The following is a 24,826-nucleotide window of genomic DNA, read 5'->3' on the forward strand; positions in this document are numbered from 1 at the left end:
CACACACGCGCGCGCGCACACACGCGCAATCATCACCAACATCTGCACTAGCACAGTGATGCCAGTAACACCAGCATTCAGCACCACTGCAGGTCTCATCTGCACAGATTATTCTCTTCACGTTTTAAAAAGACAATTGAGTAAATTAAGAAAGCAACATAAATACACTCTCTCACACACAAACACATATATTTGGCAGGGAAGCTGGTTACCATAACAACCAAACAGTCAAAGCTCAGAGTGAATCAGATGAAATGAAGCCCACATACAGTACATGTACATGTGACTGCAGAGCAGAAGAGTAACCCTGTGTGTTTTCTTTCCTCTTTTACAAGATCCTCTCAAAATCCAGGTGTTTGTTCTGCTCACCTTATGGTGGTGTGTATATACATTCCTTGCAATGCACCCACCACATCTAAGGTATGAGTACCATCTTCCAAGAGTGAGACAATGCAATGCATTTAATTAAGCATTAAGTAAGGTAAACCCACCTTATTCACTGTCATGCCTGTCAGGTTTTCTGTTCTGCACTGCACACGTGCGATTCACTGTTTGCTTTGTGACATTCAGACGTGGGTGACATTTAAAGAAAGAGCTGAAGGTGCGTGTAAAATTGGGCACTTTGATGAAAGGGGAGGTAGAGAACATATAAGGAGAGACCAACAGTGCATGTTTTCATTCTCACTCATTCTGCATCACTAATGGATTTTACAACTTTGCCACTTAAGACATAATTGATGACGATCCTCATGAGTGTGAGGGACACACTGTTGACTTCTCACAGATTCAGCTGCATCATTGAACTTTATTATAGCACACACTTTGAGTGACATGACAGTCAATTTGGGTTCTGTTTTATTCCTTCTTGTCACTTTCTGCATACAATGTGCTTTGCTAAATATTAATTTGTCCGTATGCAACTGTATGACTAGTTCCTTTAGGGTGTTCTCACCAGTTTCACGGTTTGTTAAAATTATTTTATTTTCATTGTGCATCAGAGATGAAGCCTGAGATAATAAACTAATACTCTGTAGAAAGGAGAACAACATATAAGCAACATATTATTCTGATATTTATTTTAATTAAAATTTTTAAGGTGTGTACTCCTGATTGCAGTAAAAGTGACTGAACACTGACATGTTAAGTTGCTATCAGATTAAAGGGGTTCATGTGTGAAAGGCACTATTACACAAAATACAGTAAACATAGAGAAAATCAATTTCTCAGTTGTCACTGTGTAACCATGTTTTAATAATTTGTGTTAAAGCAAGAGCTGAAAAGGGTTTTCTAATGGCTGCTGAGATCATATTAAGGTAAAAGACAGATGCTTGAGGTGCATGGATCATTAGGTGGTGAGGTTGCTGACTTCTAAAAAAGTCAGCAACCTCACCACCTAATGATCCAGTTAGATGACAGAAAAAAAAAAGCACCGGACTGTTTCCGTGCTGCAATGCAGAGATAGCTTGTTCCAGTATGATCATACAGTAATGGCACCATAATAAATTAATTTCTCAATATTTTGGATGGCATACTAATATTTATAGTTCATGTTTAAGCAAAGATGCATGCCTAAAAGCAAAGCAACAGTGCACTGTACTCTTGTTTTATATCTTTTAAAGTCAACTCACCACATTTTTTTATAAAGAGCGTTTTCAGATATATTCAATTTGTGAATGTAAATTCTTTCTGTGGTCTGTAAATTCAGATGGTTATAGATCTGTTGAATATTTTGTTCATTGATCTTTACAAGAAACAGAAGTACACAAACAAAGAAGTCCTGCCACTAATTATTGCTTCAATGTTAATTATGATCAACCTACATATAATAATTGGCCATGTACCACAGGCCTTCAACCTTCAGAATCCAAAACATTGCAGCAAGAGTACTGACAGGGACTAGAAATAAAGAGCATATTTCTCCTATATTGACTTCTCTTCAATGGCTCCCTGTGAAATCCAGGATCAAATTCAAAATCCTGCTCCTCACGTATAAGGTCTTGAATAATCAGGCCCCATCTTATCTTAATGACCTTATGGTACCGCATCAGAGCACTTTGCTCTCAGATTACAGGCTTACTTATGGTTCCCAGAGTATTTAAAAGTAGAATGGGAGGCAGAGCCTTCAGCTTTTAGGCCCCTCTTCTGTGGAACCAGCTTCCAGTTTGGATTCAGGAGACAGACACCCTCGCTTTTTTTAAGATTAGGCTTAAAACTTTCGTTTTTCCAGATAAAGCATAAAGCCTATAGTTAGTTACACTGCAATAGGTTTATGCTACTAGGGTATTCCAATGATGCACGAACTGGTCATGGCAGATGGCCGCCCCTCCCTGAGTCTGGTTCTGCTGGAGGTGTCTTCCTGTTAAAAGGGAGTTTTTCCTTCCCACTGTCACCAAAGTGGTTGCTCATATGAGGTCATATCATTGCTGTTGTTTCTCTGTTTTCTTTGTATTATCATAGGGCACCTTAAAAAATGGAGCGCCTTGAGGCAACTGTTGTCATCATTTGGTGTTTTATAAATAAAATTGATTAAATTGATTGAATAAAGTTTGTTTCATGTGTCACATTCAACGTACATTGCTCGTAATTTAACAGTTACCACAATTTGTATCCGCAATGGAATTTTGTTGGACTAACCATTAAATATCAACTAAGATTTGAAAAACCACCATAGGGCAAAAGCCAAGATACACCCCGGACGGATCGCCAGCCTGTTGCAGGGCTAACACACAGAGACCATTCACACTCACCAACGAATTTAACCACACTGACTAGATATCTTTTAGGTGTGGAAGGAAGCCTGAGTACCTGCAGAAAACCCAAAAAGACGCAGGGAGAACATGCAAACTCCACACAGACTGGCCTTGAGTAGATTAGACCCCAGGAGTGCCTTGCTGTGAGGCAACGGTGTTAAGCTAACCACCACACCAATGTGCTGCCTACACACTGATTTTCGCTTGTAGAAATATGCTTGGATTGAACAGATAAATTGTAGCAAATAATAGCAGGGCAATGCAAAACAAGAAGGCTGAGGCAAAGGACTTAACAAAAAAGGGCTAGAACTTTTTGTCAGTTTTGTTTTAGAAAATATCTTCCTCTGTTAGAATACACTTGGATCAGGATCTGTTCGAGACACTTCCAACACTCTGTCTGACCATTTCTGTAACTTCCTAAAAATTACAATTAACACTCACACCCACTTCACGACATGATTGGCTATTGTGTGAAGGTGGTGACTGTACGCTGGGTGTGAATCTCTCACTATTTTTTTCAATTCGTTACGCAACAACTTGTCGTGCTTTTCGTGAGTACAACTGAGTGTAGCACTATAGGTGTTTTTAATCAGAGAAAAGGCACTGTATTATTAGCTGCACTTACACAATAACTTAAAACTGCAGACATTTGGTACAGGATAGATGCCAGGCCTCACAGACTGGTTCTGATTATGCTCAGGTCCCTCTCTTTTAAAAATAATTATTAAAAATAAATTATTTATTCATTTTAAAATGAAAATCTGCAAATGAGCTCCAGCGCCGCTTCATCACACCTGCTGTCCTATTCCAAATGTATTAATTTGATACTATTTTTTTATTGCTTTGAATCATTTTCCAATTCATTTCACAATGAAATCAATCAATAGAGCTATTTGGCAAACTTTTTTATTTATTCCCATTAAATGCAGAATCTATACGTTTCAGCTATATTTCAGCCTCAATATTTAACCATTTTTCATTTATTCGATAACTTTCCTCTACTCCCTCTTCACCCACGACTGCAGACCTGCTGATGGTTCCAACACCATCATTAAGTTTGCAGATGACACCACGGTGATTGGCCTCATCAGTGAGAACGATGAGGCCGCCTACAGGGAGGAGGTGGATCGTCTGGCTGAGTGGTGCGACAGAAACAACCTGCTGCTTAACACCGAGAAGACCAAGGAGCGTGGACTACAGGAGGAATGCTGACCCACATCCACCCATCCACATTAAGGGGACGGCTGTGGAGCGTGTGAGCAGCTTCAAGTTCCTGGGAGTCCACATCTCCGAGGATCTCACCTGGACGACCAACTGCTCCAAGCTGGTCAAGAAGGCTCACCAGCGCCTCTTCTTCTTGAGGACTCTGAGGAAGAACCACCTGTCCTCAGACATCCTGGTGAACTTCTATCGCTGCACCATCGAGAGCATCCTGACCAACTGTATAACAGTCTGGTACGGGAACTGCTCTGCCTCGGACCGGAAGGCGTTGCAGAGGGTCGTGAAAACTGCCCAGCGCATCGCCGGAGCACCACTTCCTGCCATAAAAGACATCTACAGGAAGCGGTGTCTGAAAAGGGCTGGGAAAATCATCAAAGACCCCAGTCACCCATCACATGGACTCTTCACCCTCCTGCCCTCTGGGAGGCGCTACAGGAGCCTCCGGACTAAGACCACCAGGTACCGGAACAGCTTCTTCCCCACAGCTGTCAGACTCCTGAACTCTGCCTCCTGACATCTGACCCACGTTAAACTCATGGACTGAACATACACACACCCACAATGGACAACTGTACCCTCAAACACAATAATAACATGGACTGAACCACCACTCACAACCACTAGCACTTTATATAGCCTCTGTAGAAACTATCTACACCCTCACTTATCTTAACTGCACTACTGTATAGCTCTGTGTAAATAATCATTCTGTACATTCGATAATCTTTAATCCTACAACTGTTTACAACTTGCATAGTTCCCATTTCTGTATAGCTGTATATCCCAGATTCTGTAAAGTTATTTATTTCATATTCTGTATAGTTTTTCATATTTATATCCTGTTCATATCCTGTACATAGCTTGTACTCACTACAGCCTGTACATACTTATAGTTATAGAATATTCACAACATACTTCATACCGTGTACATTATAACATACCATAATAGACCCATTTCTGTAATATACTCACATATCTATATTATTGCTAATATATATTGTAATATATCTATATCACTAAAGCACTTCTGGATGGATGCAAACTGCATTTCGTTGCCCTGTACCTGTGCATGTGCAATGACAATAAAGTTGAATTCTATTCTATTCTATTCTATTCTATTCTATTCTATTCTATTATTCAACATTTTTTTTTCTGCCTTCCTTTCAAATTTGTCACCCGCTGCTATTAAAGCTGGTTCTTTTTAATGTTATAATTCTAATAAATCTAGCCATTTATATTGATACTATGAACTGCTATTATTTTTTAACAGTTTACATTTAATTTCAGCTTCACCCATTTCTTTTTAGCTGATATATTTACAAACTACCACTACTACGACTTTTTTGCCATCTATGACTCTGGTGTGCTTTTTTAATTGTAAGATGTATAAACTCATAAAGCGAATGTATCCTATAGAGTAGGATGCGATTTATAGTACCGCAGGATACTGTAAACTATGCTCCCTTGTTATAAGCAATCAAGTATACTCTCTTGTACAGCATATACCACCTCGGTATACTTTGTATTCACTACACCTCCCAGCATGCATCAACTGGGGGATCCTGGATGAACAGCAAGAAGATGGATGTCTGGATGGTGTGTCTCCTCTGCCACTGTGGGTATATTGCTGCAGTAGAGGCTGCCTTATGCATGAGGCTTTGCTGAGGAGTTTCAGTCACAGAGGAAGACATCCACAGGGAAAATGCTGCCTCCGATTGGCTGATGATCCTTTAAAGACTACCAATCAGACACCATCCTCATAGTGTGACTGCGTGTTTCCCTCTCCATCTCTAAATGTACCGTGTCAGCCTGCGCATATTTTTATGTTTGCAGCGTTGCATGCAAGCGTGTCTGTGTGTGTGCAGGATGCCAAAATCAGAAGCCGTAAAGGAAGGGGAGGGGCAAGGATAGAAACGCTGAAGAAATAGATAGAGGGATACACAGAAGAGAAAAGAGGACAGTGGAGAGGGGACAGATGCCGAGAGACCAAGAGTGAAAGGCACACTGAGGAGAGACAGAAAGCGTGAGGAGGAGGAGGAGGAGGAGGAGGAGACGATCTGCTGAAGGAAGCAGCAGTGTCGTTGATTTTCATAGGAGTCAAGGCAGCTGTCCTCTGTCACCGTGACGATGGGCTGCTGGCTTTCTGGACCGTGGATGGGCGACCAAACGGTGAGCCGCCAAATACCTGCCTCACTGTTACAGATAATGCTGTAACAGTGTTTTATGATGTCTCATTAAAGTAGATGGAATTAAGCTTCATTCACATCCAGGTTTGAGTGCGTGCGTACGTGTGCATGTCTGTGTGTCTGTATGTGCAGATGCAAAAAGGCATCATCATTTCTGCAAGACTACATTTTTGTGTGAGTGCGCATGTTTATAAATGGATGATAAACCCAATTCTTCAGCATTAAATCTAAATACTTTTTGTACGCGTGTCAAATTTTTAATGTTGTGTGTATAACATCTTCATCATCTCCTGAAGACTACTGCCGTCCTCTGGCTACACACACAGGTGCCATTTTGTGCTTCTCAGCTCATGGTGTGTGCGCGTGTGCCTGTTTGCTAGTGTGTGTGTGAGTGTGCAGTTGAATGTAGAGGAGGGTGACTCATGGTTGTGATGTGCTGGAGTTAACAATACTGTCCATGCGTCTAATTCGATAGCCACTGAGCTGCATGTGTGTGACAGTGTATGTGTGTGTTTGTGTGTGTGCATGAAGCAGGATGCTGCTTGAAGGTATTAACCCTTTAAAGCAGCCGTGGATACCATGTCACTATTTTTCATATTTCCTTTAAACTGCCATAATTCAGCTGTTTGGGTGTTGCATACCGGAAAAAAACTACCATCTTTCTGCAGGCGGAGGGTCTTCTGACCTAGTTGCGTAATATTGAAAAATTGAGTCCGTTTGTGGTCTGTAGTGTGTTCACACTGCAAAACAAACAAACAAACAAAAAAAAGCCCTACATGAAGTGCATTTAAAATGGCAGCGGGCAAGCATAAATTTGATTGTGATGTTGATGAATGCAGTTTTCCCACAGCACATTACCAGATTATGTTTGTTTGTAGAACCTCATCATTCAATTAATTCTATCATGTCATTAGGGCAAGAAGCCACATCTTTAGTCCACACCACCCACTCAGTTTGTAACTCAGGTGTCCAATTTACACATTAGTGGTTTCTAAGCTTAAGGCCATGTATCTGCAATAAAATCACAAGGGTTTATTTTTCAGACTTGACAAAGTTCTTCCAGAGCCACATAAGGCCTGCCGTTTTCACAGGCTGTGAAGGATTAACCATAGCTACTGTTCTATGTAGCAGCTGTTACATGTATTATATTTAATCAGGAAAAAATAAATCCACAATAAGACACGTACTAACAGTACCAACTGTCTGCAGTGTGGAGTTCTGTTTTGTTCTACCTCACTACCATAGGGACTAAAAAAATTCTGTTGCTGGAGAAAATCTAGGAGTCAGAACCAATCCAAAAAGATGACGCACGAATTACACAAATATTTTATTTTGACCAACCCCTAGCTAAGAGTAATGCTAGTTATCCTTCAAGCTGTAGGCACTTTTTTCCCCTCGAGGCTGGTATTTATAATCAAAACCAACCACTACTCTGGTTATTATTTTTTACCTGTAGCTGAGTATAGTTCTTTTGGAGCGCTTTGTTCTAACCCATTGGTGGCAGGACTTCACTATGCAGTTTGCATGTTGTCCCTGTGAATGTGAGTGGAAATAGTTGTTTTTCTTTTCCTGAGTCAGCCCTCTGATGACCCAGGGTGTATTCCTGCACTCTCAAAGTGTCACCTGAAATAGGCTCAAGCCCACCTGTGAGCTCTAAAGTTTAGAAAATATATAATTGAGATGGAAACCCTTTGTTATCAGAAGATTTCACATTTACAATCAGACAGTTTGACGTGTTAAAAATGAGACACTTACTCTGTTAAGTCTTAAGCATATACAAAGGTTATATTAGTTAATGAAGGCAGGATTATTAGAGTATCGAGCTAATGTTAATGTGTCCATTGGTGGCGATTGATGTGTCCTTCAATGAGCTTTGTGTCACATGAATTCAGCAGCAGGCAACTTTGCTAACATCACAACCCTTCTGTCTGTTTGCCTCAGATGAATGGGCGGAGTCTAGCACACCTGAGCCAAAGGGATGCTCTGCGAATCCTGGCAGCCAATCAGCGTCCAATCACCATGCAGATCAAGGGCCAGAGGAGGCGTGGCACAGAGGCAGATAGGGGATCCTGGGAGCCCCTTCCCCTTGACCTGAAGCACCTCAATCTGCCCCTCCCTCTGATGGGGGCGGGCCTTAACACTTCTAGTCCCTCTTACCAACACAGGTAATAAAACATATGATTTGTTATGTAATGTTAAGAGCTGTAAAACCACTTTGTCTCACAGTGATTTTAAGAAATGCCGGTATGCAGTTACATCGGATTTCTTATGACCACACTGTACTAAACAACTAAATAACAATGTCATTATACTGTGCAAACATCCTTGTATGCCCTGAAAAGTTAAAAGGAGCCAGTATCATAAATAAATTATAGTGTTTGCTGCATCCCTGTGCAGTGATGATTGGAAACTGTTTAATTGAACAAGAAAACTAAATGCTTTACTGATATTTGTAAAAATGTAAAAACTTTTTTAGTAAGAGGATGCTTCTTGGGGTTTTTTTTTTTTAAAGCAAAAGCAGTAAATATTCAATCATTCCACTTTTAAAGACCACAGAAAATGACTTTTCTTAAAAGTAATGCAGTACATTACTTAATTATGCTAGAGAAAGTAATTTGTTTCACTACTCATTTCATTACTTTCTCATTACTCAGTAAAATGATCTAAAATACGTTGTCTCATAATTATCCATCAACAATATAAACCTGAGGCTACAGCTTCACATACCAACACAAACTCCTATCCTAAAGAGGATACACATGGGATCTTTCTTTAGTATTTAAACATAAACACAAAGCTGACAACACAATGCAAAGTTTAAAACCAGCCCAAAGAGACTTAAAAGCGATCGTCACAGTGATTCTCTTGTAAAAACATGAACAGGTAGAAACTGAGGCTGTAAACATGACTGCCCATCATTTACCTGTTGAAGTTCAGGCTCTGGCTGCTGGGTTGGGGTCAGCATACACTCAGCTCTATAGGTTTATTACTCTAGATTCTTGGCTAGCTTTGTGCTAGCATGCAAATAACACAGTTAAATTACTGCATTACTGAAAAATGTAATGGGATTACATTGTAATGTATACATATACGTGTGTGTGTTTGTGTGTTTGTGCATGTGTCTGAGTGACATAAATTTCATTATCACATGTTGAGTACAATGTAATGATTACAATGATTATGCATGCGCCCCAGGTGGCAGGCTTCAACTAGAAGCCTGTCAGAATCAAGGATTACATGAATGACTACTTAGCCGTTGTGTCTTTGGCTGTTAATCGACAAGAGTACAGTCAAAGGATTTTCAAAGCCGCTATCATATATTGCGGTGTTCCTGAGATGCCGTCACATGTGGTTCCAAAACACCAAGATGGTGATGTAAACACACTCAGGATGAGGTGTCACAATAGACTTCATGACCAGTTGATCCCGTCATGGTGACTACACCCGTCTCTCATACTGTCGGCAGTCTCATCTTTAGTTTGTCTGTGAACTGTTGATTGTAAGAGTCAGTTGTTATTTTTTTAAATGTGTGAAATAAAAATAAATAAAATAAAAATTTAAGTAACTGGGACAAAGTTCAACTTAACAGACTATACAGTGAAACAGACACAAATGTATAACCATGATATGCAGCCTGAAAGTTAAGGAACGTTACTTACGTCTTCCAAGGGGGATACCCACTTGTCCAATGAAACGTTATCCATGTTTGTTTTGAAGAACGTTAGTGTCTTCGGACCTGTATAATTCCAGGATTTTTGCTTTAAAATGTCTGAATTCTGTGTCCTTGTCATCTCTTTCAGACATTATTACAACCACCTGTCTCTGCCTCAAGATCACTGTGATGGCGGACGGTATAGCTACCTGTCTAGCTCCCCACGGGACACTGTGGACATTGGTCGCCAGGTGATATTAAGAGAAAGACAGACAGACAGACACACACACACACACACACACACACACACACACACACACACACACACACACACACACACACACACACACAGAAGTGCATCAGAACACTTGCATCCAGATTGTCGATGAGGCCATATAGCACAGCTTATTACTATTTTCGTATTTTCATAAAACACAGCTCAGTAGCTTCTCTCACGTGTTTTTTTGTTTTGTTCTGGCTGACATGGCTGAAAAAGCTCATGAAAGGAATATTAAATGGTCTACCAATTACACCTCTAATTTCTAATCACAGTTTGATTTCCAAAACAACCAACAACAAAAAAACAACCCTCATGCACACTCATCTGTGATTCTAGAGTTGCACTGCGGATGAATTTGTAAAAGTTCATTTGCAATATATACCTTCACACTGTAGTTTCTGATTTGACCAAGAATGAGTTTAATCAGTAACAAATTGTATTACACATTCTCATGTTCTTCTGTCACTTCCTACATTACTCAGGATCTAGAACTAGCTGGCCGTCGATCAAAGGGACAGAACTGCCTGATGGGATGCTGCAGTACTAACTTAGAAGAGCAAAACGCCTGCCACAGTCAGGTATGTAAAAATCTGCTTTTCCATAAAATTGTTAACGTTGTTGTTTTAAACATATATCTGGCGAGTATGCAAACCCTGTTTGTTAAATCAATTATGAATTGCTTATACTTGCTAGTACTCTCTGTGCAAGTAGTAATAAAGCTTACTCATTTCAGTCATGGAGTCATTGAGCCTCACAGCTGCACCGGCTGACACGTTCCTTCATTAACATAAATGCACCCACTATTATTTATTCTCAGTTCAACTTATACTATCTGGAAATATTTTCTGTTTTAGTAGTGTTTATTTTCAGTGACTAGCTAGTTTTTTAATAGTCATTAAGGGTTTTTTTCTATTTTTATTTTTTAATGAAACATAAAAGATCCACCTCTTTCATATTAGGCGATATGAGCTTGTGGTTCAATGCTAGACAGACTGGCAACACTATTTACAGGCATACACGATTAAATTTGTTTAGATTTGTTAAAATCAAAAAAGAATACTGGCACCCTTCCTCTTTGGCCATTGATGTTGATTTAACCGTCACTCAGGAACTTTTAAAAGCAGGAAACAACTGAACAAAAGGCAAGTGAATAAACTGAGAATTAGAGCAGATCTCAATGCTTACCTTTAGTATTTAACAGTTTTTCACTCTACAGACACAATCAGCCAGGTTTCACTTTTTACTGAGATTCTTCACACATTTAAAACATAAAACATGTTGTCATTTTTAGTGTTTGGTGTCATGATGCACTGGACTGACCCTGCCTGTTTTTATAGACAGATGATGAGGATTTTATGCTAGAGAAGCCAATGGGTTTCCTGCCCCTGCACCATGAGTTGGACAGTGGTCTGGGCTGGACAGATGGCTCCCTTCACCAGGGTGACCTCTCAGGTCTGGAGACCGAGGAGGGAGGTCTGGAGGACTGTCATTCACATGGGGCCCTCGCCCCAGGAGGGTGTGGGGGTTTTGGAGGTGGTGGCTCTCCTTCCTCAGAGTCCTTCATTTCCTCAGAGCTCAGCGACTCAGGCTTCTATAGTGTAAGCACCGGGGAGTTCAGGCACTTCCAGAGGCTGCTGGAGAAGCGAATGCGTCTCTACAATGCCAGGCTGCAACATCAGGGTGAACCATGCGAAAGGCAGGAACGGCGTGACAGCTGCCCCAAGAGCCACCGTGAGCTGCTGGAGGCCATCCCTGAGGCGCTGACAATGCAGCCTCAATGTCAGCATCTGCAGATTGGGATGGAGGATGGTGCTGGGCCTGTCATGGACCTGCCATCACGTGGCCTAGTCAGGTAATTAGAATATCAAATTTTTATCGTGGTGCTGGTTTCTCTAAGGTCTGTCAGATAGGTGTACATAGTTAAACCAGTCTTGTTTTTAATATTACTCACTTATATAATACCAGTTACAAATGATACCAATCTAAACGAAAGCCAACACACAAAACAACCATTGATTGCAATGTGATTTAAAACTTGTTAAAAAAAATTTTTAAAACACTTTTTTTTTTTCAGAATAAAAAAGAGGTATGCTGCTTGGAACTCAAACATTTGTGTTAATTTACCAAAAAAACATATCTTTGTAAAATACAACCCATGGATTACAGGGACTACACATGACCTAAAACCTTTTCTTTGGTGCCTTTTTTTCATTAAACTCTTTGTATTTCCAGGGTTTCATCAGTCCAGTTCCACAAAGCTGATCGGCCCTGTCTGAACCGTCACAGCTCCAGCAGTGGCGCCCTCTTCAATCCCTCCCATACACACACTGCAGTGTCACGAATGACAGGCCCAGTCCTCTCAACCTGCAGCACTCCCTCTAGCCACCGGAGACCACTAGTGCCAGTGCAGCACCACCAGGGGTCAAGCTCAGTTGGGATGCTGAGGAGAAGCAGAACATTGCACCATCGGCCACCTCCACAAGAGTACCGTCGACGAGCCAGCCACCCAGCTTCCCCATCCTACTGCGCTGCAACCCTGCACCACTGTGGAGGCGTCGCACCATGTAACGTCTTGCCACCAGGCTTGCCAGAGGAAGCCGAGCTAGTGACAGGTGTGATGGCTTCCCACCCTGGAGGCATGGCCCTCTCACCCCAACAACATGCCACCACTCTGGGGCACATCAGAGGTGCCAACAACCATGAGCGTTGCTATGACAACAACTCCAACAGCCAGCTCGCGCACCATGACTGGTGGCACTCACAAGAAAGAAGCTTGATGCCTGAGCCAATGTTGGTAGAAAGGAACAGAGAGATAGAGAGGGAACTGGAGCAAAAAAGGCAAATTCAAAAAGAGAAAGAGCTTGAAAGGGAGAGGGAGACACAGATTCAGGAGGAGATGGAAAGGGAAAGGCAGAAGGAGATTGAGAGGAGCCGAGTCGGAGAGCAGCAGCACCTCCAGAGTCTTGTCTTGCCTCCTCAGGCCGGTGACGTCAATGACACATGGCCAAAACCCGCCAGCCGTCAGTCTCATGGAAGTGGAGGTGGCAGAGGCCTCTACAGCACTCTGGAAGGTCACACAGGAGCTTGTGCTACAGCTGGACAGGATGTAAACAAAGGACCAATTAATGCAGGTTCAAGTTTAAACCACAGTTCTGGTCTGCAGTCAAAATTTAATCCAAACTGTAAACCCAACACAACCACACGAGTCTCTAGGAGCCAGTTGCTTAGAGATCGAGCCTCTCAGCTAGCGGATGAGCGCAGCGGGATGAGCACCGACGAGGAGACCAGCACTGACATGCTGATGGGTCGATACTGGAGTCGAACGGAGAGGAGGGAACAATTTCTTTTGGCCCGTGAGCAGAGGCAGCAACAGCAGCTACAACAGCTGCAGGCCAGTAGAGGGACTGTACGAGATGTCGTTAGCAGGGGAGGACCCGTGGTAGGAGGAGGAGGAGGAGCCTCCGCTGATGATGGAGGTCTTCTGGACAGCAATGGAGTCAGAGGTTTTGCAGAAGGCAGGTGCAACACGGTCCTGGAGCTGAGTCAGAGGAAGCTGAGTCGTATGAGGAACAGAAAGCTGTTGGATGACTGGACGACAGTAGAGGAGCTCCTGACTCATGGGACCAGGCTGGACAACCAGGATGACATGCTGTGTCCCAGCTCCCTGCTGACGGTCACCACTGTCTAACTGCATGGACACAGTGTCTAACTGCAACTCTGCGTGTGAATGTGTGTGACATTAAGCTAACAATACAACATTTTAGCAATTGTTCTTGTGCTGTCTCTCCGAGGCCAGATGAGACGATGATATTAGTTTTAACTACATGTGTCACTTACAGAGAGGTCCAGGACATATTTAGCCTTGCTAAGCACAGACTAGCTGCAGCTTGCTTCCAGTCCTTGTGTTAAGCCAGGTTAAACACTGCAAAGCCATTCATGTATTTTTTTTAAAATGATCCAGGGCAACATGAGGTATTTACAGCTAAATAATCCTTTTATGTCTCACCCAGTTCAGCTGGTTTTTGGTCAGTCCAGGATTTTCAGATTTGAGTTAATTTATGGTTGATAAACAGATGGCCATAAATTTCATGTCAAACCAAACCCAAATTATGAGCTGTGAATTTTCATAGTAACATATGGGTCCATATGACTGGCATTTGTCCCCGGTGCACATACAATGGAGCGTGCAATGTTTACCACACTCTGCTGTTCATACCTTTGTTGCAGCAGTAATGTGTAGTGACTTTGGATGAACAAGGTCCTCACCATCTCTGTATTTGAAGCATAATGATGAACCTAATACTCATTTTCTCAAGTCTCTGGGGAAGACAGAGAACAAGAAGACTGACAGAAAGTTGAATTGTTCCTTTAATGAATGTGTGAATGGGAGGGAACCTCACTGTCATTGCTGTACATCACCTCAACTGATAGCTTTATGTGTGGGTGTTTGACCACTGTATAGCACTCTGGACAAAACGTCTGTGTCAGTGCATGGCGCTTGTTATAACACACAAACGAACAAGGTCAGATGAGTGTGTTTGTTTGCATCATTTCTTTCATGCTCCATCTTATGCCCCATTTATTTCACCGAAGCTCTGATAGATTTACAGAGATTTAGGTTTTCACTTAGATCCTCAATCTAAGACGTTCGGGGAGCAATACTGTTCTACGTGATGCACCTGGCTGCGCACTAATGATGAATTACATGCTTTTTTATCAGCACTACAGAAACCATCAACTGTAGCAATTCAGACAATGACAACTGAGATTTAATGCCAAATCCTAAAGGTTTCTTTTTTGTTTTTTAACAGAAACTGTTTACAATTCAAAGGTCAGTGGGAGCTTTTCTAACTGAAATGCTAAATAGTGTGACCTGATTGACTGGCTTGGGCAACATGAGTAAAAACATGCTGATCAAGGGGGTAAAGAGTTTGCCATGGAGGTTTTTCACAGGTGACCACAGCTTTAGTCTGTGAAATCAGTTGTAATAGTCTTTGGGAGTCAGTTTTATGCTACATTCACGTCACATTTTTAATGCCATGAATTACATGCAGCTGATTGGAATATTTGTCCCACTTGGTGAAAAGAGAACCAAGAAAGTGCCAGTATAAAAAAAACGATAAAACTAATGGGAAGCCATAAAATAAAAATAAAAGCCATTGCCACTGGCAGTTACATCTTAATGTAATTTAATAAGATGGATACAATTGATTCAGATAATTAAAAAGGAGCCAGAAGGAGCTGCACATATTTGTTACCTTCTGGTAAGCCAAACCTTGTATTTTATTTTTGATCGTTTAACTATAGGTCACTTCTATGATGAGACCAAATGATGGCAATGGACATTACTAGTTGTAGCTAGTGTTTAGCTAAAATACACCATTACTGCTGAGTGGCACATTCATATTGCAAAGATGTTATGACAACATTTCATCCCTTTCTTACTGACGTGATGAGAATGCAGCATCAGATTTCTGGCCCTTCCTGGCTCATGGGTCTCTGTTCTTGGTGTCTTTACTGTTGGCTGGATGTTTACAAATCTATCTGTGCACTAAATGTTTATGCATGTTTACTGAAATCTACATGCGTTGACTTTGGTGAGAGAATTTTCAAGAAAAAAGTTACACCTCAAGACAGCTTTAGATTAAGTTTGCAGACTGCTGCTGCATATGGTTACAGTCAGAAGGTTGCTTACACTCATCATAAATGTTATAGCAGTTTTGGGCTTGTAATGATTGCCTTGAACTGCTATTTTTTTCCAGACTGACATGATTGTAAAGCATATATCTTTATTGACCTCTAGAAACAAGAACTAGGTGCACAAGTTTGAATTTATTTAGGATTTCTCAAATCCACACAGGATCAAAAATAAACATACTTAGTCAGAAGCGCACATGCTCCCACACTAATGTTTGGTTACATCTCCACCAGACCCTTTTGGTAGCCATCAACAAGCTTCAGGCAAAATTCTGGCTGATTATTTAACCACTCTCCTTGAAAGAATTGGTAGAGTTCATTAAAATTGGTTGGTGTCCTGGCACGGACCCTGCTTTTAAGCATAGTTCACAGATCTTAATTAGCGTTTAGATCGAGGCCAACGAATTTAAAGGTCAGAAGTTTAATTTAAACTTGTGCACCCAATTCTTGCTTTTTAATGACCTATACTGTACAATCTTTCCCTCTGGAAGAAGTACAGTTCACAGAAACCATTGCAATCCCCAGAATTACCATGACATTAAGGCCAATGATGACTGTATGTAAATTTGTGAACACAACTGTATGTCTGCCCAGAACAGACAGAGCTAAAGTCAGCGTCGACATTCCACTAAAAGCTGGTATGAAGCGTGAGTAAATCTGAAAACTTACTGATTCCAGGTCCGCGGTTCAGGAAAATGTGCAATAATACCTCAAGCTAGTTTTAATATGACAATGACGGTGTTGTGTACGCTACCTGTCAGGGTTCCATCGAATGCAGTAACTTGTTTTCGATTCAACAGATGCACAAAGTGACAAGTCACCACAAGTGTACAGCAGTCGTAGAATTTACAACAGCAACAGCAAAGGTTATGTATATATTTACGTTATTTCTTTACATAGTTTTCCATGAGAGGGACCTAAGAAAACAACTTTTTGCACATCGTTTTTATACAAAAAGTTTTCCCTACTTTTCTGTACCAGGGACCGAGGCCAGTGGAACGACTGTAGATAGAATGACAGTGTGTGTTAATGTTTTCTTTATAAACTAACATAGTGATTTATGGAGGAAAAAATCGTTTATTGTGATTGTGTTGGACATATTTCAATATTTTCTTGTGATGGTTTCAAAACCAATGTGAACCGTTTTTATGATCTTTAAAATCTTTCCGAGCTACTTTAGTTAAAAAGCTGGTTAAACCTTGATTTACTGTTTTCAAGAAGTGAACACAAAATGTGAATATTATTGTCTCTTTAAATGGATCAATTGAATTTTACTGTTGTTTTGTGTCATTAAGACATGTAGATATTGATTTTGTCAGATGGTGCGTTTGAGGACTGGACAGGACAGGACATGAAAATGCCATCAGACGCCTCCAGTGGTTTATGATGTGATTCTGTAGGTTTATAGCTGTGTTACGGAGGCTGTATATACAGCACAGAGATGAACACTGTAGTATTAGTATGCTTAAAACTCACATCCACATTATCAGCATTCATGGATAGTGGCTCATTTTGGTCTGAATGTTAAATGTGACTTCCATGAATTATGAGTAAGATAACAAACACTGTAATGCTTAAAAGTGACACAGACAATACAGACAAATGTTTTCTGTCTTCTTCAGAGTGAGATGTTTCAGATATATATCAGTTTTATCTGATAGTCAGTTCCAGACCCTTTTACTGTGAAGCTCCATGAAGCTTGAAACAAAGGTTGTATGACTTAAATCTCAATGTTATCAATCTGTGAATATGAAATGAAAAAAGGAGAAATTACAGTTTTGCTGTGTTTTAAAAGCGAAAGACTTAAAGGCAGGAAACTCATAGACTACTTATTTTAGAACTTGTTATTAAATTCCTCATGAAGCAAAACTAGATAGACGGTAACACGGAAAAAATAGCCCTGTGAAAAAGTAAAATGGAGACATAACAGCTGATTAATATCCTCTATCTTGTGAATTTTGAAACAAGCTTCTCCTGTTTCGTGATGCGATGTACTGTGCTGCATTTGCACACAGTTCAGTCATGGCTGGATTAGCAATTGGGCAAGTTTAGCAAATGCCCAGGGAATTCAGACAGCCAGGGTCCACAACAACCAGGTTTACTCTGTATTATTTGGGTCTGCTTCATTTCATTTATCTCAAATTAAATCAAAATCTGCAGATTGTGAGTACAGTGTAAACTTCTGCTAAATCAGAGTTTCAGTGTATAGGTTTAAATCATTGTACTTTGTTTCTTTTGCTGTAAAATCTGCTTCATTACATTATTATTATTATTATTTTCACATTTCCAGAAACTAACACAAAGAACACCCACAACAGGATTATCTTAATTCATTATCAAAGTGCTGTAAAAAAAAGAATTTTAAAATTAAATGATTTTTTTGGCGTTTAAAATATTAAAAATAGTATTCAACCTTATGCTAAGACACTAATAGCCATAAGTTGTATTAAAAGATGTCAGCTGAAGGTTCCAGTTTTTGTGCTAAACTAAGAGGATCCTGCACTTCACAGAAATTGCTGCTTTCTAATTAATTAATCTCACTCGGAAGAAGACAGACAAAATCTTTTTTTTTTTTTAAAGAAAATTCAAACAGTTTGAAACCTGTTAAGCATTCAGTGAGGAAAGACATGAAATCAACCTTGCACCCTGTTTATTTCCCCGTTTTACCTCTTTCAGCTGTGACTCAAACACTCTGAATAATGGATGACGAAGAGAGAAATTTTCCTTCTCACCCACCCCCCTCATTCTCTTTGCTTACGTTACACAAGGACACAGAGGGCTGAAAATAGCGCTGCTGTCCTCATGTGATGTGAAATTAAAAGCACACTGGAGCGGAGATACTTGCTGCTGGGGGATCTCAATACTTGTTTTACTCCATCTGACAATACTTCCATCCAGCTTGCAACACCGCATCCATCTGTCTGTGCAAGGGTACTTTTCACTACGGCAAGCTTTTTGGAATATAATGATGTACATGTGATTGTAATAAAGAGATTTTAATTAGCTATGAAATTGTTGTTTTGTGCTTTTATTCAAGACTTAACTTTTGTTGCCAGTCAGACACAAGCAATAAACTTCTGTCTGTACACAGCTGTTTTGAACAGGTGAGGGTTTTTTGAGCCTAGCCATTTTCAACAGATTGCTGCAATTCAGTCTTATATCACCTTTATCACTACTACTCTAGAAAACTCGGCTTTCAATGTGTCTTTGACAATATTTGAATTAAAATAAATAAAGCCATTTCAGCTTCAGGTGTTTTAAAGGATAACTCAAGAGGTCCCACATTGCAACCAATCAGATCACCATTAGTTAATGCTGCATTAATCCATAAGTAAAAACAATGAAAAGTAAGGACTCTTAAACTAAGTAAGAGTCCAGCTGAGACAAAAGGTTAAGACATCTAAAATTTCTGAACCAAGGTTAAGATAGAATTGGATGTAAAAAGGAAATCCTGCCCATCTGTTTTAGAATAGTCTTACATTGGTGCGTGTTTATATTATAACGACACTGACTTAAACTTTATGTAAAAAACTGATGATGCTCGCTATTGTTGATAACTGTCCACTTTAAAAAGACTATAGGCATGTAGTCATTTATTACTGTATTGCTACACTTACTATAACATCATGTAAATAAGTTTCTTTTTTGTGATGTACATTAATTCAGTTTTTACCATCATGTACTTTGCTAAATGAAACATGTAAAATATCATAACCAGATAAAATGAAATAGTCTCTTTGGGACCAGTGCTTTGGCTGTATCAATCTAGGCTGACTTCTCTCTCTTGTAAGCTCCACAGCTCAGGCCAGCATCTCCAAAGACAAGAATCCGATCAACAGCTCCCTCTGGAGGACGTGGGCAACTGCTACAGGCTGGTTTTAATATCAGACAAAATGAGATGTTGTTTTTGGATATCACTAAAATCAAATCCTCTGACTTTTTTTCTTCTGTATGTATAGATAAGCATCGTTTTTGGATGTTTTTTTTTTTCTGAATTAGTGTTCAAAGTAGTTTCTTAAGAAACAACAATTGGCAGATAATGTAGAGCAGTGTTTCCCAAACTTTTGAAGCCACAGCTCATATTTTACATTAGAAAATCACATGGCGCACCACCAAACAAAAATGTTACAAAATGAATGTTGATAATTTTTCCGTTTACCGTTTTTGCTTTCTTTTGACCACTACACATGCTAGGGCCTTCATCTGGGTCGGAACTTTCTCCAGGACCCACGTCATATTGACTACTTTTTCTTTTCAAATATATTTATCTATTGTTATTACTCGCTGTGTTGTCTCACTTGCAGCATGACTATTATATAATTTCTACTTCGTCTTCTTCTGTTTTACTGGCAGCTGGCAACCCATTTAATGTAGTTGTACACGGTCACTTAGTAGTAATCAGGTGGAACCAGATAATCTTCCACGGCACACCTGATCATTTCTCACGGCACACCTATGTGGCGCGGCACAGTGGGTAGGAGACACTGGTGTAGAGCAGGGGTCTCAAACTCAAAGGAGCTGTGGGCCACTGCCGGCAATGTCATCTCATACGAGAGCCACTTTAGCCTTTAAGTACTACAAACAAACAAGAAAACACCCACAAATATTTCTGAAACTGCAAACGTGAACACATTTTTTTCCCTCACTTTTAACTAACTGAAGCTTTTAACTGAACAACCAAATAGAAAAACTGGTACTCTCTTTCTGGCCAGACACGTGACATCGCAATTTTGTTTGTATTTAACAAAAAGAAATGCAGACATAAGTGTACACATTAGTGAAAACTGTTTTCTTTACAAATAACTCACTGAGCTACAACAGCCAATCCCTAACGTTTGTACTCTCTGCTCATATTGCCTTCATATTAAATAAGATTTTTCTTTTTAAAGAACTTATTTTAACATTGCACTCAACAACAAACAAATCTTCCCTAACAAAAAAAGTAACTTCAAGGGCCAAATTGCATTATATTTCTTCACGTCAATATACGTGAAGAAGTAGGGGTGATGTGGGCCACTAGTTTGAGACCCCTGGTGTAGAGGTTTGAGGTTGTGTTAGGCAATACGTTTCTCACAGGCAGTCATTCATCCAGGAATGAAGAACAAATGCTAGCCAATAGATCCCCCCCATGACCCCCCCAATAATCAGACCCAACCAATATAACCCCCCCCCCCCCCCCCCCAATAAAATTATGAATTATCCTGCATAAATAGGCTGTTGATTTTCTTTACTCACTCCAGGTATTACCAGCAAACTAGTTGCATGTTAAAGCATCTGGGAATTTACCCAGGTTTATTTATTTATTTAGACAGAGATCTTGACACCCCCCCCCCCCTCCCCCAGTGTTCAGCACAAAGTTACGCCGATGATTAGTTTTCTCACTTCACTCAAAAATATCAGAGCAACTGTCATCTCTACATAAAGATTACGAGGTTCATCATCAGCGTTACTTAAACTGTTAAAAATGACATTATCTGCACTTTCTACCGAAGCTGCCATACTGATGTGATGTACCAACACATCCTACCTTCCCTGTTTGTGCAATTCCTTTGAATACACACAAACACATCTAGTCCTTTGCATTTAGGCTCACATGTCCTCTTTTAATTTGTTTTTGTTTTTTTTTGTTTTTTTTTTAAGAAAAGACTTATTAGAGGATGAAGATTGACTGTTGTGTGCACATAAAGAGATCTGATGAACTGACACAGTTCTTCTTGCTCTATTGTTAAAGTATTGAGGAGAAAGTTATGGAAATTTTAAGGAAACAAAAGGTGTTCCCAGATTAATGTGACACATAATGAGACACAAGGTAGTGATCCACCAGTAAAAGTGGTAAAGGGACAGACTGTGAGAAAGCACAGAAGAGTCCCGGTCAGATCCCCAGAGGGACAATACACGAGACCTTTGACCTTAATAGAAAGATTAAAATGAATATGATCACACTTAAGGAAAGCTATATTTGTCAAATCAGTGAGCTTGGTAGAAAATCTGGTGTAAATCAACGCTGCTAAACAAGAAAAATATTTATTTGCAAATTTAAGATGAGTTGAGTCATAATATGTCAGTTATGTAACAATGTAACATGCTAAACTCAATGTAGTGAGCATAGAAAGCTCTAAGGACAAAATTCAAGTTGATTTGCATCCTTAACCACTCCGGTGCCTGACTATTTTCCTGGGGGATTTGGCACACTTTCAAAAACAGCTGCCTCAACCTCCCCCTTCATGAAAACATATGACGTTCATCAGCATCCGACAGCATAAAGGTCTCATGATAATTAGATGTTCTAACTTCGCCCAGTTGCAAAATGTAAACTGAAACGATGGATCCCAGAATGGTGGTGATGTCAATTTCTGCCTCTGTTAGAGCTCAGTAACCATTTAAAGACCTTTGTAGTGCACTGACATCATCATTTAACCCTACAACTGTTTACAACTTGCATAGTTCCCATTTCTGTATAGCTGTATATCTCAGATTTCTGTAAAGTTATTTATTTCATATTCTGTATAGTTTTTCATATTTATATCCTGTTCATATCCTGTACATAGCTTGTACTCACTACAGCCTGTACATACTTATAGTTATAGAATATTCACAACATACTTCATACCGTGTACATTATAACATACCATAATAGACCCATTTCTGTAATATACTCACATATCTATATTATTGCTAATATATATTGTAATATATCTATATCACTAAAGCACTTCTGGATGGATGCAAACTGCATTTCGTTGCCCTGTACCTGTGCATGTGCAATGACAATAAAGTTGAATTCTATTCTAATTCTATTCTATCATTCAATACTGTGGGAATCTGACAGCAACTTCCTGCTCACAAATTCATACAGAAAGTGTATCAAGATGATGAGTGTGTGCCCAGTCAAAGTCATTGATCTCAGCATCAAGGCAGTGTATTAGTATTCTCTACAAGGTCACAGTTTTCTATTATCTGCACACAGCTCTCTGAGTCTTTTACTCCATCTCCACTTCAGTCCACCACCGGTCACCTGAAATCAAACTATTGTCCCCTACTAATATGACCAGCGCACATGTGGGAGACCAGATTTCTTTCCTCTTATGTCCGGCACTCTACTTGGTCAAGACTGTGGGAAACTCCAGTCAGACCAAGGCCCACACATTCATATGGTGATGTGTGAGTATAAATAGGAGGGATGAAGGCAGCAGAGATCAGAGTCTCTCTACAGAGACCTCTACAGCACAGAGATCCGGCCATGGCAGCTACAGTCTCTCCAGTAATGACTAATTCTCAGGACCATGTGACTCTGAATCATAAGGTAAATTGGATATTATCAGAATGTCATTCATTATTCATTAAAGATGATGTTTAATAACACTAAACCTATGCACCAGAACTGTTTTATTAATGACTTTGTTCTTCTTCTTGCAGCTCAGAAAGCCTCTGGTGGAGAAGATCTGCAGAGAGAGAATCAACAGCAGTATTGAACAACTCAAGTCTCTCCTGGGTTCTGAGCTCCTCAAACAGCAGCCAGACTCAAAACTGGAGAAGGCAGACATCCTGGCTTCCTGCAAAGACTGCAGCAGAAGTGTCAACCTGTGGACTCAGCAGCTGTTAAGGGCTACTCAAGATGTATTCAAGAGCTGGTGCATGTTCTGTTAAAACAGGAGGTGAAGACTCAGTCTGAACCACATCAACCAGCTGCACATTTCCTCTGAAGGAAACCTGACTGAGGCGGACTTCTCTCCTCTGATTGTCACAGCCAAAGACAAGAGTCCAGTCTACAGCTCCCTCTGCTGGCCATGGTAGAAGCTCACAGACTGGAGTCACTACTAGATCAGCTATACTGATGATATTGACTGAATTCTATGAAATTTCAATGACTTAACATTTCCTGAAGAAACAGTGATATCGCTATCTTTCAAGTAAAGAGAGAAAACACAGATAAGCTGAAGGACCAAGGCTTGGTCAGCTGGTTGGTTAAATATTTGAAAAATAAATTCTTTTTTGGGGAGTTTGACGTTTAAATTTTAAACTAAGTGTACTTCACACTTCCTTGTCAAACATATTTCCCATGGAAGTAATTAAATCAAACATATCTTTTGTTTTAAGAAAGAACGTTTGACATTCTTGGTGTTCCAATCAAATCATAAGCTGACCAAACAAGCATATCCAGCTACTGCTCACTAGTATTTAAAGTAACACTGTACATTACATTGTGGTGATATGTGTTGAAACTATTGCTTATTGTTCTGACACTGATATGAGGATTTATGTCACAATGTTTTTGTCTTTTGTAAAGACAGTTGATCTTTCACTCTTCATGTCCTGCTGATGTTACCAAGTTACAGCTGCGATGCATCATCACCATTATCTGTTTTCAACCGCAGCCTGAGTTTATGCTAAAAAATGTATAATTGAAATCAAATGATTTTGTGTGACATGTTATTTTTATTTTACAAATCATTCCGTATTTTTTTGTGTTCTTCTTTTGTATGGACAACATGTCATGAGTTGTCCATACAAACCTAAAGAACATCTATGCTGAAATAAAGAGTTTTGCTCCAAGTTTTCTCAAAAATGCAATAACAAATTAGGCAATCACCTGCACAGTTATTTAAGATCAAATCAAGGAAAAGGACACTTTCAAATTAATCTGAAAAAATCTTTAATCTGACAAAATCTTTTATCTGTGTTGCAGTTTATAAATGAAGGTAAGTGATTTACGCCAAATGTAAGTGATTTCATAATGTCTCTACTTAAGTGCAAAAACTAATGAGTGATTCATCACTTTGGTGCCGTTCTCCTTCCCAGGTGGAAAAATGGTAAAACTTTAAAGATAACTAGTGTCTCCTGATGTGTTGGTTATGAGACACACTTCTATTTTTCTTCTTGTGAAAGCACCAAAACGACAGAGTGTGGGAAAAAAGAGGAGCCTTGCTCACAGACCCCCAACAAATGCTGACCTAACCCTAAGGTTAAGAGGGTATACTCGAAAGCCTACTCTTTCAAGTTAGAACTCTTTTAATTATATATATATTATTGGCTAATATCA

The 24,826-nt window shown here is 39.9% G+C and overlaps 1 protein-coding gene and 1 pseudogene across 1 annotated transcript; both read left to right on the forward strand.

Moving 5' to 3' along the window:
* Positions 1 to 5,697: 5,697 nt before the first annotated feature.
* Positions 5,698 to 18,798, forward strand: LOC146574829 (uncharacterized). The gene is made up of 6 exons (XM_085274795.1): positions 5,698 to 6,140; positions 8,099 to 8,322; positions 9,958 to 10,060; positions 10,572 to 10,667; positions 11,427 to 11,941; positions 12,322 to 18,798. Exons 1-6 carry the CDS (start codon positions 6,099 to 6,101, stop codon positions 13,775 to 13,777), a joined length of 2,436 nt encoding a protein of 811 aa, XP_085130921.1. The 5' UTR covers positions 5,698 to 6,098; the 3' UTR covers positions 13,778 to 18,798.
* A 4,168-nt stretch (positions 18,799 to 22,966) lies between these two features.
* On the forward strand, positions 22,967 to 23,580 carry LOC146574830 (transcription factor HES-2-like; annotated as a pseudogene).
* Positions 23,581 to 24,826: the final 1,246 nt, after the last annotated feature.

The sequence above is a fragment of the Mchenga conophoros genome, linkage group LG5 (assembly GCF_057382185.1).
Source record: "Mchenga conophoros isolate Kocher_MC1m ecotype Shallow Benthic linkage group LG5, M_conophoros_male_GT1.1, whole genome shotgun sequence".
In the NCBI taxonomy this organism is placed as follows: Eukaryota; Metazoa; Chordata; class Actinopteri; order Cichliformes; family Cichlidae; genus Mchenga; species Mchenga conophoros.